This window comes from Rana temporaria, chromosome 5 (assembly GCF_905171775.1).
Source record: "Rana temporaria chromosome 5, aRanTem1.1, whole genome shotgun sequence".
Classification (NCBI taxonomy): Eukaryota; Metazoa; Chordata; class Amphibia; order Anura; family Ranidae; genus Rana; species Rana temporaria.
Window position 1 is genome coordinate 353,242,299 of NC_053493.1, and position 16,730 is coordinate 353,259,028.

The following is a 16,730-nucleotide window of genomic DNA, read 5'->3' on the forward strand; positions in this document are numbered from 1 at the left end:
ACAAAGGATTACTAAGGTTCGCCTGCCCCTGACAGTGACTCGAGCTGGGCATCGCCGCTTAGTGAAGGATTGGCTCGGGTGGCTTGGCTGCTCTCGGCTGCTCTAGTCCTGCAAAGGGAACTGCGTTCCTGCTGAGAAAAAAGTGCAGGAACTCCGTTCCCACGCGTTCCCGCAGGACTTGAGCCCTGGCTGACATGTGAGTGCAGGAGGCACCCACTATCATAGGGAGGCACACATGTATGAATGCACCCCCATGCTATCAGATGGTAAAGTGCGTCCAGCTGCGCTTACGTCTGCGAAAACGCAGACGCCACGCTTCTGGCGTCTAAGCATGGTGCCGATGTGTAGGTGTCCCCATCCGCCAAAAAGCAGACGGGGACAGCAGGAGACACAGAAAAGCCTCCCTTTATACACATCGCAGCTCCCAATGCGAGACAGAAAAGGGCATTCACCACGGGATCGCACAGGGAGCCAGGATATACAACAATACTGGGATGAAAATTCGGTTGGAGAGTGAGTGGCTAGTATAGTATCAAAGTATAATGATAGTTTTATACATGTAAATACTGGCGGGGGTGACAACAGACCAGGTTTGGGCTATGGGTGTCTTCCACCCGGATTCAATATACAAAAAAAGAGAAGGTCTGGTGTCCCCGGTGATCATTTAGGAGCAGTTGTAAAAACTTCCCGTGTACATGGAGCCTAAGAGGAATGGCACTTTTGGGGAGCAGATACCCGATTTCGATCGCCTAGGCAAACGGAAGCGGAATTTCTCCTCCCCCTCCCTCCCGGCTATGGGACCATTCACAATGCGCAGTGTGGCTCAGAAATGGGACTGGAATGGTAATAGTGTAGAGGACTATATGACACTAACTGACACAGGCTGGGAACTGACATCTACAGTGACATTAATACAGTGATCAGTGAGAATATACACACTGTCACTGTACTTAAGACACTGGCGCTGGGAAGGAGTTAACATCTAGAGGGAATCAAAGGGGTTAATTGTGTGCCTAAAATGTGTAATGTGTGCTGGTTTCAGTAAGAGATTTGACCGACTTATCTCCCTGCTTTGCAGGGAGACAAAAACAGCTGTATCTCTCCTCCGTGCACAGAGCCCTGTGTTGTTAGCATCACGTGAAGCATGTAGCCCAAAAGAAGCTCCTGAACTTTTTTGGGACAGCAAGATTCACGTGATGCGATTTGCTGAGACTGCAGAGCGATTTGTGTTTCTTCTTACACTTAAGCCCTGTACATATGGGCCGCATGTCAAGAAACATCGGCTGAAAAAAAAAAAAAAAAAAAAAAAAAGAACTATATTCGTGCTGGAAAACCAGCAGCCGACCACCTTCCTAATGGCCAATGGCAGAGAGCGCTGATTGAAGTGCTCTGGCGGGGGGGGGGGGCGTCCCCCTCTCAGGACACAACAGCTTAGCAGGGGAGATCGCTGCACTACCTTTGCATAGTTAGTACAGCGGCTCCGACCAGAGCTGTCAGTTTTTGTTTACGTTCAACCCAACTCAGTGTGTACCAGGCATTATACAGGAAAACGTTCCCCACCTCAACCACTTAAAAAGGTTGGTTTTCATCTTTCAATTCACTCCAGAAAAACATGGAAGAGTGTGGATAGTACGAGTAGCACAACTATTAATTTAAGCGTGTCACTGCATAATAATGGTTTGCGGCTTTGCAGTAGTTTTTTTTTTCCTTGCAGCTGCTGACTTCTGCAGATGTCTGGAAATACAAAGAGATACGCTATATTATCAAAAGTATTGGGACACCTGCCTTTTACAAGCCCATGAACTTTAATGGCATCCCAGTCTTAGTCCGTGGGGTTCAATATTGAGTTGGCCCACCCTTTGCAGCTAGAACAGCTTCAACTCTTCTGTCCACAAGGTTTAGGAGTGTCTATGGGAATGTTTAACCATTCTTCCAGAAGCGCATTTGTGAGATCAGGCACTGATGTGGACGAGAAGGCCGGACTCGCAGTCTCGGCTCCAATTCATCCCAAAGGTGTTCTATCAGGTTGAAGTCAGGACTCTGTGCAGGTCAGTCAAGTTCCTTCACCCCAAACTTGCTCATCCATGTCTTTATGGACCTTGTTTTGTGCACTGGTCAAATTCGGTGAAGAGGGGATTATGGTGTGGGGTTGTTTTTCAGTGGATGGGCTTGGCCCTTTAGTTCCAGTGAAGGGAACTCTTAAGGCGTCAGCATATCAAGACATTTTGGACAATTTCACGCTCCCAACTTTGTGGGAACAGTTTGGGGATGGCCCCTTCCTGTTCCAACATGACTGCCCACCAGTGCACAAAGCAAGTTTCATAAAGACATGGATGAGCGAGTTTAGGGTGCAGGAACTTGACTGGCCAGCAGAGAGTCCTGACCTCAACCTGATAGAACACCTTTCGGATGAATTAGAGCGGAGACTGTGAGCCAGGCTTTTTTGTCCACATCAGTGCCTGACCTCACAAATGCACTTCTGGAAAAATAATCAAACATTCCCATAGACACACTCCTAAACCTTGTGGACAACCTTCCCAGAAGAATTGATTATAGCTGCAAAGGTTGGGCCAACTCAATATAGAACCCTACAGACTAAGACTGAGATGCCATTAAAGTTCATGTGTGTGTAAAGTTAGGCGTCTCAATATTTTTGGTAATATAGTGTATGTTTTGCACATGATGGTCTAAATATTTTTTTCTTCTGAAATGATAGACACATTACTTGTGGATTAAACAAAGGTTCTATTCTGCCTAAACTTTTTAATGCTAAACATATTTTCTCAGCTCTACAGCTGCCCGGTATATGGTGGCAAGTGGTGGTAGTAGCAGAACTACAAGCATAGCAGTCCATATGGACACTCTGGAGTCTTGATTCAGGACTTGATTTCAGTGAGTCTGTCCCTCGCTGCATCTGAAGTCTCCCTGATTGTCCTGAACAGGGACTATATATATTGATTATGCAACCCGTCCTTGTTCACACAGTACATTCTCTGCAACGGCCTTTTTTCTTAAAAAAAAAAAAGTGTACATTTTCTCAGTTTAAACATTTAATATATTTTCTACTGTCCATAAAATAGGGGTTTATGAAATTTGCTAATTATTGCATTTTGTTTTTATATTGATTTTACAGTGCCCCAACTTTTTTTGAATTGGATTTTTTTTTTAGTTTACACCAGATATGTACTATACTATCTTTTTATGATTTTTTTAAATATAAGAATAAAGACATGCTTCTTGAACATAGTGTACACTGATTTACTCTAAGCGGCAACTGAAAAGTCTCAATTATCTTAAGACCTCTTTCACACTGAGGCAGTTTTCAGGTGTTTAAGCGCTAGAAATAGCCTCTCTTTCATTGCAATGAGTGCTTTCACACTGGAGCGGTGCACTTGCGAAACGTTAGAAAAAGTCCTGCAAGCAGTATCTTTGGGGCTATAAATAGTGCTCCCCAAAACGCCCCTTGCCCAAATAAAATAAATAGGCAGCACTTTTGGACTTTTTTCCTTTTTTTTTTTTAAGGGTCACATTGTCATGTGACCTTAAAAAATCTGCCCCGGTAGTGCCCGAAAAGCACGGAAAAAACATCTGGCACCTTAGCGCTGCTACAATGTTTAAGAGGTCTTATGCCGCGTACACACGGTCGTATTTCGGCATGAAAAAAAACGACATTTTTAAAAACGTCATTTAAAATCATCGTGTGTGGGCTTCACATCGTTTTTCGGGTTGTAAAAAATGATCGTGTGTGGGCTAAAACGACGTTTTAAACCCGCGCATGCCCAGAAGCAATTTATGAGACGGGTGCGCTCGTTCTGGTAAAACTACCGTTCATAATGGAGTAAGCACATTCATCACGCTGTAACAGACAAAAAGGCGTGAATCATCTTTTACTAACAAGGAATCAGCCCAAAGACGAATAGAACTTCCCCTTCAGAGTGGCATCGTACGTGTTGTACGTCATCGCGCTTTGTTCATCAACATCGTTTTTAATGATGAAGTTGGAAAAACTTAGTTTTTTTGGACATGCTGAAAAATGACGTTTTTTTTCATGCCGAAAAGCGACCGTGTGTATGCGGCATTATACTTGCCTTGGTTGTTTGTGAATTTTAGGGACGTGGTGCACATTAGTTAAGCCATTTCTATGCAATCAATGCCAAGTTCCCTGAACAGATCTTCCCTTTTCCGTTTATTAAAGTGGTTGTATACCCAGTGAATCGAACAGCCTCAGATGATACACAGGGATGAAACAAATCCCCCTACAAAATCCACAGCTGTCTCCAGTCCCCCGTGTTGGGATGACCAGAGCTGTACAATGCAGTATGTAAGCCTGTTTGGCTCATAGGGGGTTATTTACTAAAGGCAAATCCACTTTGCACTACAAGTGCAAACTACAAGTGCAAAGTGCACTGGAAATTGCAGTGAAAGTTCACTTGGATGTGCAGTCGCTGTAGATCCGAGGGGGACATGCAAGGAAAATAAATAGCATTTTAGCTTGCACATGATTGGATAATAAAATCAGCAGAGCTTCCCCTCATTTCAGATCTACCCCTCAGATTTACAGCGACTGCACTTCCAAGTGCACTTTCAGTGCAATTTCAAGTGCACTTTGCACTTGTAGTGCAAAGTGAATTTGCCTTTAATAAATAACCCCCATAGTGTTGGCTAACCCAGCCTAGCTCAACCTTTTTTCAGCCATGCACAATCTTGAAGCACCCCAGTCTTGGACAAATTTATACTGCCTTGAGTAAATAAATTTTACATCAAAAGCCCTCATCACATCAGAGGTCCTGACAATCACATCGAATTTCCCTCTTCATGTTAAAAGGGACTCATGTCAGAGTTTCCCCCATTACGTCAGATCCCCCTCATGTCAGAGTTTCCCCCATTACGTCAGATCCCCCTCATGTCAGAGCTCCCCCATTACGTCAGATCCCCCTCATGTCAGAGCTCCCCCATTACGTCAGATCCCCCTCATATCAGAGCTCCCCCATTACGTCAGATCCCCCTCATGTCAGAGCTCCCCCATTACGTCAGATCCCCCTCATGTCAGAGCTCCCCCATTAAGTCAGATCCCCCTCATGTCAGAGTTTCCCCCATTACGTCAGATCCCCCTCATGTCAGAGTTTCCCCATTACGTCAGATCCCCCTCATGTCAGAGTTTCCCCCATTACGTCAGATCCCCCTCATGTCAGTTTCCCCCATTACGTCAGATCCCCCTCATGTCAGAGTTTCCCCCATTACGTCAGATCCCCCTCATGTCAGAGTTTCCCCCATTACGTCAGATCCCCCTCATGTCAGAGCTCCCCCATTACGTCAGATCCCCCTCATGTCAGAGTTTCCCCCATTACGTCAGATCCCCCTCATGTCAGAGCTCCCCCATACATGAGATCATGGGTAAATTGGGTCCCATGCTGGTGGTAACCCTTCGCAATCCAGGTGGTATGCTGGTTTGAGAAACACTGGGCTAGCCCATCCTCAGACTCACTTCTGGCACACAAGAGATTATGGGGCATCGCTATAAAGACGGGTTTCAAGTCATTATTTTGAATGAATACATAACTACAGCTTACACCAAGCTTTTTTTTCTGTATTTTCCTGGCGTTGTTTGGAGGTTCACAGCAGAACAGTGCAAAATACAATCTGAGCAGCAAACAACAAAAAACGGAGCATAACATACTATCTAGGAATGCTTCCCATTCTTTTGTTATCTAAAAGAATTCAGTAGGTGGATGATTTATTGAAAGGGAAAGTTCCAATCAAACATATGTCATTCTCTTTCAGCATGCTGCATGACAGATGCCGGGGAAAAATTGAAAACAATATTACAGTGCTCGGCTTGGATTCTCTCTCAGGATGAAGAAAATGAAGTGTCAATCTTCTGTGATGTTCTTGATAAATGTTGGTAACCAGTCAGCGATGTACAATTAAATATTCACAGACAGTGTATATGTGTGTTACCCTTACAGACGTCTTCATGATTCTTTACAGCGCGGACATCACAGTAATCTCTTCAGTTTGACAATAAAAGAAACTGGAACACAAAGAGCAACTCCAAGTTGATGCAAACACCACCCTACAGTCTATGAATGTACTCCATAGAGAAAACCGCTACTGAGAGAAATATATGGTTTATCAAACTACACAAAATATAACAGCGTTCCACTAAACCTATCATTATGTTCATGTTGGCCATTGACTTTGAGCTCTTGCACACAGATGCCAAAAATACCATGTTTTTAGGCATTCAGATGTTTTTTTCCTAATCTGAATGCAGCCCATTGCATTCAGTGTAAAGAAGATACCAACAGTCAACCACGGCTCAGAAAGGAAATGAAAAGTGCAAATGCAAACAAGTGCAAGTAGGATATGCGCTAATCCTCCAAGATCTGCATGGCAAGATGTACATGAAACAACAACATATGTGTCAGTGTGTGAGAAAGGTAGTCCTATCTACTAAACAAAAGATACTGGGCCAGATTCACGTAGAATCGCGGCGGCGTAACTTATCCTAGATAGGTTACACCACCGCAATTTTTCATCGCAAGTGCCTGATTCACCAAGCACTTGCGATGAATACTACGCCCGAGGCCTCTGGCGCAAGGCGGGCCAATTCAAATGGGCGCAAGGCGGGCCAATTCAAATGGGCGTGACCTACTGTGCATGCTCCGTTTCCTAACTCCCGCCGTGCTTTGCGCGCCGCGACGTCATTTTTTTGAACAGCGACGCGCGTAGCGTACTTCCGTATTCCCGGACGGCTTACGCAAACAACGTTAAATTTTGAATTTTGACGCGGGAACGACGGCCATACTTTAGACAGCAATACACTTGCTGACTAAAGTTAGGCCACCAAAAAATGACTAACTTTGCGACGGGAAACTTGACTAGCGGCGACGTAGCGAATGCAAAAAAACGGCGTGGATCCGCCGTAACTCCTAATTTGCATACCCGACGCTGGTTTACGACGCAAACTCCCCCCAGCGGCGGCCGCGGTACTGCATCCTAAGATCCGACAGTGTAAAACAATTACACCTGTCGGATCTTATGGATATCTATGCGTAACTGATTCTATGAATCAGTCGCATAGATAGAAACAGAGATACAACAGCGTATCAGGAGAAACGCCGTTGTATCTCATTTGTGAATCTGGCCCAAAATTACCAAATGTCAGCCAATGCAGTAAAGAGGCTGATGTGCAATAGTTAATAAAATCAGGTTTATTGAAAAAGCTATTAAAAAGTAATGCACTCCCAAATGTGGGAGCAATGGAGGACAGAACTACAAGATCCAGGATGATCGGCAACATAACAGAAGCTTCTAACCCTGGCCAGGGTTAACTACAATGGTCCGGATTCATGTAGAATGGCGTATATTTGTGCGGGCATAGGGCATCTCATATGCGCTACGCCGACGTAACATTGAGAGGCAAGAACAGTATTCACAAAGCACTCGCTCCCAACGTTGTGCCGGCGTAACGTAAATTGTCCGGCGTAAGCCCGCCTAATTCAAAGTAGGAAGTAAGTGGGCGTGATCCATTAAAATGAAGCTTGACCCCATGCAAATGATGGGCCGAACGAACAGCGCATGCGCGCGCATGCTCAGAATCACGTTGAATTTACTCCCTAAGATACGACGGCTCAATGCCTACGACGTTAACGTAACCTATGCCCAGCCCCATTCACGTACGACTTACGTAAACGGCGTAAAATACGTTGTCCATACCTTTGCATGTGATGCGCCTCCTATAGGTGGAATAACTTTACGCCGGACGTACGCCTTATGTAAACGGCGTATACTACTGCGACGGGCGCAAGTACGTTCGTGAATCGGCGTATCTCAGTCATTTGCATATTCAACGCGTAAATCAATGGAAGCGCCCCTTGCGTCCAGCGTAAATTTGCGCCCAGGCTTCGACAGCGTAGGAAACTTACGTCGGTCGGATGAAGCCACATTTCAGGCGTATCTAGCATTGAGAATCAGGCGCATAGATACTATGGCGCATCTGTGCACTTACGCGGCGTATAGAAAGATACGTCGGCGTAAGTGCTTTAAGAATCCGGGCCAATATGTGCCAGGCAGCTCAGATGGGAAGGGAACTTCCATCTCGCCAGGGAGAACACAGCTGACCTCCCCAAAATGCATACTTGCATAACTCTGATGTCACGTTTGGTGGAGGAGGTTTGGGGGGGTGGAGTCTGGACGCAGTGTTCTCCCTGACATGACGGATCTGGGCTGCCAGGCATGCATTGCAGTTACCCCTGGCCATGGTTTGGATCTCCCGATATGTTGCCGGTTAACCTGGATATTGTAGTTCTGCCTTACATTACTCCCACATTTATGATGCATTACTTTTGTTGCTTTTATAATAAACCTGATTTTATTAACTACTACACTATCAACCCCTTGTGCTGTTTTTCTTTGTTTGTCTTTTGCATGGCTTTCAATGAGTTGTTATACATAGGCATAAATATATACATTTTAATATAATTAAACTATCACTGTGTTTAGAAAATCTGCATTACTGGTCAGTATTTTATAAGCTTAGACGCATAATTACACCACAACCTTAAATAGTAGATAATATTTAAATATTTGGCATTCTAGGAGCTATATATGTGTGTGCAGTACACACATGAGCAGTAGCATTATGTTAAAGATTAAACAGCATATTGCTTTCATAAGGCATTGAAACTTGTCAGCCGCCTCCATTCATTTCAATGTTATCGTTCCATAACTGCACGTTAACCACACCTATAGTATGACATGCTATTCAAACATTTAAAAAGTGTTAGCTGGGTGCTGAGGGAGAGTCAGTGGAGATTCCTGTATCCCAGAGTGCACTGCAAAATAGAGAACCACTTCCTGGTTTTACAGAGCAGCCATGTAGTAACACCATCTGCTTTTGTGCGCAGGCAAAAGCATCAAGCCAGAACGCAATACCGACTGTGCCAGGCAAGTCTTTTGTCTAAGCAAAATTGAGCAGAACTAAGCAAAGTGTCAAAGAGATCAAGGTATACAAATCCTTCTGGCAAAGAATGCACAAAAATGGCTACTATCACACCACAACCTAACCACACCTAAAAGCAGATAATTTCCTCTATATAACTTCCCCTTTAAGCACTTCCCGTCTAGATAAACAACACTTTCATGGGCATTTAAAGCGGGGGTTCACCCTATCGACGGGAAAATTTTTTTTTATTTTTATTTTACCTTAAAATCAGGCATTGTAGCGCGAGCTACAGTATGCCTGTCCCGAATTTTTTACCCCCGTACTCACCTTGTAGTCGTCCATCGAAGATACCGGGGAATGGGCGTGCCTATGGAGACGGAGGATGATTGACGGCCGGCTCTGGCGCGTCACGCTTCTCCGGAAATTGCCGAAATAGGCTTGGTCTTCACGACGCGTGCGCATAGCCTGTGCGCAGGCGCCGTGAAGAGCCGAGACCTACTCCGGCTGTCTTCGGGGAGAGTGACGTGCCAGGGCCGGCCGTCAATCATCCTCCCTCTCCATAGGCACGCCCATTCCCCGCGGGAGCCGAAATCTACGATGGACGACTACAAGGTGAGTACGGGGTTAAAAAAATCGGGACAGGCATACTGTAGCTCGCGCTACAATGCCTGTCTCGATGGTAAAATGTGTCGGGGGGGGGGTGAACTACCGCTTTAACAAACACTCTTGATACATTTTCAATGCTTCAAAAACACATCATAAAGGCTATAACCACATTAATGAGCATTTCCTTATTTATAATTAACACACGTGGGATTGAGCCCCGAATGAAAGAGTAAATGAATTAAAGAGAAAATCTTACCATCATGATTGGGATTTCCTAACGTCCATGGTTCATCAGAGTCAAAATGTGTATCCCCTCCTATTCCAGGTCCCGGAAAATAGGCATGCGCCAAAAATCCCCCTTCGCCATCAAATGGTGAACTGTCCCCATGGAATCCAGATGCAAAGATAATAGTAATGTCCACTTCCCTCTTGCCATTTTCTAACTCATGGTATGGAATTTCTTCAAATGTTAGTGGAGTTACATTCTGCCAGACATCAAAGGCACGGCGAATGGCTTTACGTGTTTCAGTATCTCCCACTTTTGGTGTAACGTTCTTTATACTGGAAAAAGAAAAATATACAAAAAGGTTGATGAGTAACTTTTATATTTTTTCCCTTTGACTGTGTGCTGCCATATGTGTTATAAATTGATTTATCAGCCACCTTTTCTTCTAGCTGTTCTCTTTTGGTTTATGCACATAGGAAAGTCTTAAAGCACTTGTTAACCCAAAAAAATAAAACATATACTGTATAGATCCTGGTCCCTTAAAGCAGATTACACAGCACAGTGCAGTAATCTGCCCCCCTCTAAACTGTAAAAGAAGAAACCCTGAACACTGCACTTACTGTATCCCCTCTCTAAACCCACCATGACCAGGGCTGCTTCATCCTGATCACCTTGGTCAAAGTGCGTGCCTCCGTCATACACTGCCTGCTCTCTGCTCTCCTCTCTACTGCCTCACCCCCTCCATCCTTCCTGCCTGTCATCTTACTCTCTGTCTGTATCTGGCCTGGCCCTGCCACTATTATTCTAAAATAAAAAGTTACATTTGTCACTACCAGCCTCTCTATTAGAGGTTGGCATAGCACACCGTGTAAGATGTTCTTAAAAAGGAGTTTGAAAATACAGAATTTCAGCTGTCTTCAGGCCGGTTACGTGACTCGCGGACGCTTTACAGCTCTGATGGATGGCTTCTGCTGAGGAGACAAGTGGCCACGTGATCTCGCCTGCTGATGTCAGAGGGAGATCACTGCCCCTCCCACAGAAGACATCCATCGGAGCTGGAAAGTGGCCACGAGTAATGTGATTGGCCTGAAGATGGCTGAAATTCAGTATTTACAACACTTGTTTTTAAAAACAACTTACACAGTGTGCTATGCCAGCCACTAATAGAGGGTCTGGTGTAGTCTTGTATAAGTGCATTAACAAACACTTTAAACTACCTACTACAATGCTAGGCTATTCATATGTATGCACCATAGGGAGGAATGGGATATCTCAAGGCAAACTTACCAGTTCTTTTTTTTTTTTTAAACCTAAGGCTATATTATACAGTATGTCCCACTGTCCTTTGAAATATTCAACACACACACATAGATAGCAAAAGCGGGTTAATGGGCTTTGGGGTTCCGTTTTTCAAAAGGAAACTGGATTTTCAGTTTTCTCCAGGGTTGGTAAATCATGGTCAGGTCCTGGAGCCTTTGTAGTGTATTGAATGGGATCATGCTTTCAGCCCTAAGACCATGTTTTGCTGACATACATGGACAGACTTTTTTCAGTTCAGGGACTTTACTTTAGAATAAAAATTGGTATAAATTCTTAAACATACTTTACTGGCTAGACTGGAGTTCATGGAAAAGAGACAGGGAGATGGGCTCAACTGGTATTGGTAACAGCAAACCAGACACAATAGAGTGACACCTAGTAACAGTCTAAACAGGTTTGTCCTGCACTTTTTATTCAGCAAGGCATTTAACCAGTTACCATGCAAGGTGGTTTTGCTTTCAGCAAGTCCATAGCATAAAACAAAACTGCTTGCCAGAGCAATCACACAGAAATCCATGCCACCAACAAAGACACCCCAAAATGTGTTCCCATTATAGCAGATCTTGTAGTTTTTTTAGTGTTCTCTCAGCAGTCAGCCTTTTCTCCCAGCAGCAGGCGCATAAAGAGGGAGAGAGGGAGAGGGATTGGGAGAGGGAGAGAGAGTCCACTCACATATACTGTATAAAGGCCTGGCTACCAGGTGAGATGTGGGCCCAGGAATGGAGACTTTGCCAGCTCAAAACTCTACAAAACCCCTGATGCGTGGTGGAAGACATGTTTTGTTTATTACATATCCATGCTGTGCTATCTTTTATCAGTTCGGAACAGTTATTCTACTAAATTCCACATTTTTGTCTCAGGGCAAATTTATAGGTCAACCGAGACTGCAAATTATATATCCTTCATGATTTTTTCCCCACACTAGTTCAACAGAAAGCTTCTTGCACTGACCTCACAAAGACTAAACTTCATATACAAAATTAAGATCATATAAATATAGCACAGCAAAAAAAAAAAATTATCACTATTAAAACCTAATTTCATGTATGCATAACTAAATTATGTTTCGTCAGTGAAAATATACGGTCATTTACCAATAAAACTCCTCTAGATAAGCCTTTAAGAATATGGACTGAGATGTGTAAACCACTCTCACACCCATAATATACTTTAGGTTACACTTTCAGTTACAGCAACAAAAAAATGTTAAAAACGGCAAGTGCTGTACAGATGTGAGACCTTCTGCTCGGCATTCATACGTGGCAGCTTGTCTGCACAAAGTGACGATACATAAATAATTTATTTCCATGGCATAAACTTCTGTCCAATCTAAGCTTCTCCAAAAACACTTTTTATCTGGCTTAAATCAGTCTCATCAGTCTGAGGGAATCACTGAGCTTTCTGCTAGCCAGTAGTTTCTGGAACTCATCAATCTTGCAGGTCTCGCTTCCTTTTGTGTGTCAGTGCTGATGGTGATGATGACTTGCCTCTCATTATCATAGTGATTGATTGCTTAATACTCTTGGCTTGCAACGCTGGGGTACTGGGTTTACGGTCCACAATGGTCTGATGGAGTTTGTAGGTTTCCTTCTTGAAGTTGAATTGTTTTTTTTTTTTGGGGGGGGGGGGGCGGTACCCCTGTTCAATCATCAATTCACAATGCATATTCCCATTTCAATTCCTCACTTGGACCATAATGGATTTACATGTACAGTTTTTATCCCAGGAACAGCCATTCTAAAAGCATTAGGTAAGCCCAACCCCACAACATTTAAATTTTAACCTGTTAAAGTGATTTCAAAAGATTTAAAGAATTTTTTTAAGTTTTACCTTTTAAAGTGGTATTTGCTGAAAGTCTTGCTCAAGGACTTTCTGTTATGGGGTGACTAAACACTATACCTGTTCTCCTGCTATGTCACCCTGTCACATGGGCTTCTGCACCAATGTACATTTCACATGAACGTTCTACTGTTGTTATGTCACTTGTCATGAGTAATGTCATGCAAGAGCATGTAGACAGGGAGATGCTGCAGGAAATCAGCAGTGCAGGTATGTGACCCAGGTTAAAAAAAAATATGGAAATAATAAAAAAAAAAAAAAAAAACATCACAAATGTTTACAACAGTGTTCTTACAAACTAAATATTGTTCAGGTAAAAAAGAGATGAAGAGCAAAGACAACCTCTGACAAAATACATCGACACAAAACCGGTTCAAATTAGTTTATGTTTTTGAACTATGGCTTTTTTAATGGAGAAATAAAAGGATTTGCTGTTTATGTAAAATATATATATATATATATATATATATATATATATATATATATATATATATATATATATATATATATATATATGTATCCATCTTGCCCAAAAATTTTAATATATATATATATATTAATATTTTTGGGCACGATGGTTACAAAAGCATAATAGATATATATATACCGTATATAGATGGATAGATAGATAGATCTCTGTCTATCTATTTCCCTTTTATTTTCCTTCTCGCCAACAAGATATTGAAGCAGGGAAGAGTGTACAGTAAATTTGTTTATTTTGGGTACAATCGGCGCCATTTTCACATCCAGGCACACTCTGGACTAGTAGATAAAAGAGAAAGTTGCTGTGCACTGTATTTTGATACACATTTTCTTTGTTGCTTATGGTATGTTATTCATCATCCCCCAAAATTGGACTAGATGTTGCATCTGTAGGTTTGTGGTATGGATATTAGACAGCAAGCTCCTATGGACCAAAGAATGCCTAAATTAATCTTTTTTTTTTTTTTTTGTCCTTCGCATATGTCATCACCATAGGCGTGTGCACAGGGTGTGCCAGGTGTGCCCAGGCACACCCTAATCACCCTGTGCAGCACAGATTCCCCCTACTGCCCTGGCTCCCATCCCCCCCCCTGCAGCGCTGCCAGCTTCACTCTTCTCCTATCGGCTGTTGCTGCTGGGATGTTTTAGGAGTGGGGAAGGGGCCAGTAAATATGTAATTTACCGGCCCCTTCTCTTTCTGAATGAACATCATGAGTGATCGGTAGTGTGTGTTTGGTCTTTGGGGTGCACACCCTAATGCAATAGGCTGCGCACACCTATGGTCATCACTGTGTAACAGAATAAAAGGAGTATGAAAAAATAACGGGGGTTGTATAACAAACAGCTCTCTGAAACATTTTATGATTTTAACTTATTGGTGAAATGCCTTTGGTAGTCCACGCAGAGCAGCTATTATTTTCCATCTAAGCTAAACCAGTAGTCAGATGGTGGAAAGGCTGCCTGGAATCTGGGACAGAACAAGGAAACTGATTGGAAGAGAAACAATTTGGATGTGAACACTGCAAAGGAAGCCAAGCTTTTTAGGAGAATAATTAAATCGTATTATTGCATTAAAAAAGGACTGTAATTCTGCTCACTAAAAAATTTCCAAAAAAAAAAAATGGAAACTGTAAGCAGCAAAATTTGGCACACAAAATATTTTTCAAGCATAAATACTACTACAGACACTGAGACTTTGTAAATTCAAGCCGGGCTAGAGCAATCAGAGTGAGATCCATTAATAGTGCTTCGGCTTCTTTCGGAAACTGGTGACGCGCCTTATGCGCGGGGGGGAAGTTTTTGTCATTACGTCAATCACTTAGCCTGTGCATAGGAACGCCCACTCCCAGGGGGAATTCACTACCCAGAAGCCGGGGGGAAAATAGCTATAAGACAGTATGTACAGCAAAAAAAAGAAAAACAAACAGCATACTGTCAATGTTGGAAGTGAGCACAATGTAATGTTAGAAAAATGTTTTTAGGGTGAACCTCCACTTTAAAATAGGCTGCACAGTGGTAATGTCATTGTTTACAATTGTGATAGCTGTGACTGGCCACAGCTACCACATGGTACAGGGCATGTGATCACTGTGACTAAAGAGGTCACAGTAGTAAGCAACAGCATCATGAATGACATCCATTGTTTCCTTCTGGTGATTGGTCATACCATGGCAGAGCACAAAAGCCGGTACACAGATCAGGTATTCACTGTGTCTGGTGGACACAGTGGTCACATATCGTTCCACCATGCACCCCCCAGGGGCACTTCTGGGAGGAAGTACCCATATGGCCTCACAAAACTACACTTATCCCACCCGCCTGTTTATGTACAGTAGTTGGATGGGAGGCACTTGACTTTCAAAAGGTTTTACCCCCTTCATGACCAAACCATTTTTTGATATTCAGCATTTTGCTACTTTTACTGGCAATTCCGTGATCATGCAACACTGTACGCCAATTACATTTCGATAATTTTTAGTTTTTTATACAAATAGAGCTTTCTTTTGGTGGTATTTGATCACCACTTTTATATATATATATATATATATATATATATATATATATATATATATATATATATATATATATAAAAAGACAGAAAATTTTGAAATATAAATAAATATTTACACACAGATACATACACACACACACACACACACAGTTGTGCTCATAAGTTTACATACCCTGGCAGAATTTATGATTTCTTGGCCATTTTTTAGAGAATATGAATGATAACACAAAAACTTTTCTTTCATTTATGATTAGTGTTTGGCTGAAGCCATTTATTATCAATCAACTGTGTTTACTCTTTTTAAATCATAATGGCAACAGAAACTACCTGATCAAATGACTCTGTTTAAAAGTTTACATACCCCAGTTCTTAATACTGTGTATTGCCCCTTTTAACATCAATGACAACTTGAAGTTTTTTGTGGTATTTGTGGATGAGGCTCTTTATCTTCTCAGATGGTAAAGCTGCCCATTCCTCTTGGCAAAAAGCCTCCAGTTCCTGTAAATTATTGGGCTGTCTTACATGAACTGCATGTTTGAGATCTCCCCAGAGTGTCTCAATGATATTGAGGTCAGGAGACTGAGATGGCCACTCCAGAACCTTCACTTTATTCTGCTGTAGCCAATGACAGGTCGACTTGGCCTTTTTTTTTGGATCCATGTCATGTTGGAATATCCAAGTACATCCCATGTGCAGCCTCCATGCTGATTAATGCAAAAGTTCCTCCAGTATTTATTTTTTTCTACAACATACTGCAATTATCTTGCCATCAATTTTGACCAAATTTCCTGTGCCTCTGTAGCCCACACATCCCCAAAACATCAGCGATTCACCTCCGTGTTTCACAGTAGGAATGGTGTACCTTTCACCATAGGCCTTGTTGACTTGAAGGTTCGAGGCTTGTCTCTGTGCTGTTTGTCATATTGTAAGCGGATACTTTGTGGCATTTGCGTAGTAATGGCTTTCTTCTGGCGACTCGACCATGCAGCCCATTTTTCTTCAAGTGCCTCCCTTATTGTGCATCCACACCACATGTTTTCAGAGAGTCCTGTATTTCACCTGAAGTTATTTGTGGGTTTTTCATTTCATCCCTAACAATTTTTCTGGCAGTTGTGGCTGAAATTTTAGTTGCTCTACCTGATCGTGGTTTGATTTCAACAGAACCCCTCATTTTCCACTTCTTGATTAGAGTTTGAACACTGCTGATTGGCATTCTTAATTCCTTGGATATGTTTTTATATCACGTTCCTGTTTAATGCGGTTCAACTACCTTTTTTCTACAGATCCTTTAGTCAATT

General features: G+C 42.6%; 1 protein-coding gene across 2 annotated transcripts in view; it reads right to left on the bottom strand.

The window, feature by feature from the left end:
- MMP16 (matrix metallopeptidase 16) overlaps positions 1–16,730 on the bottom strand; it is a 318,808-nt gene that overhangs the window by 106,876 nt on the left and 195,202 nt on the right. For both annotated transcript variants that reach the window (XM_040354587.1, XM_040354586.1), the window contains one exon: positions 9,810–10,114. In XM_040354587.1, coding sequence (XP_040210521.1) covers positions 9,810–10,114 — 305 coding nt within the window. The remainder of the gene's footprint in view (positions 1–9,809; positions 10,115–16,730) is intronic.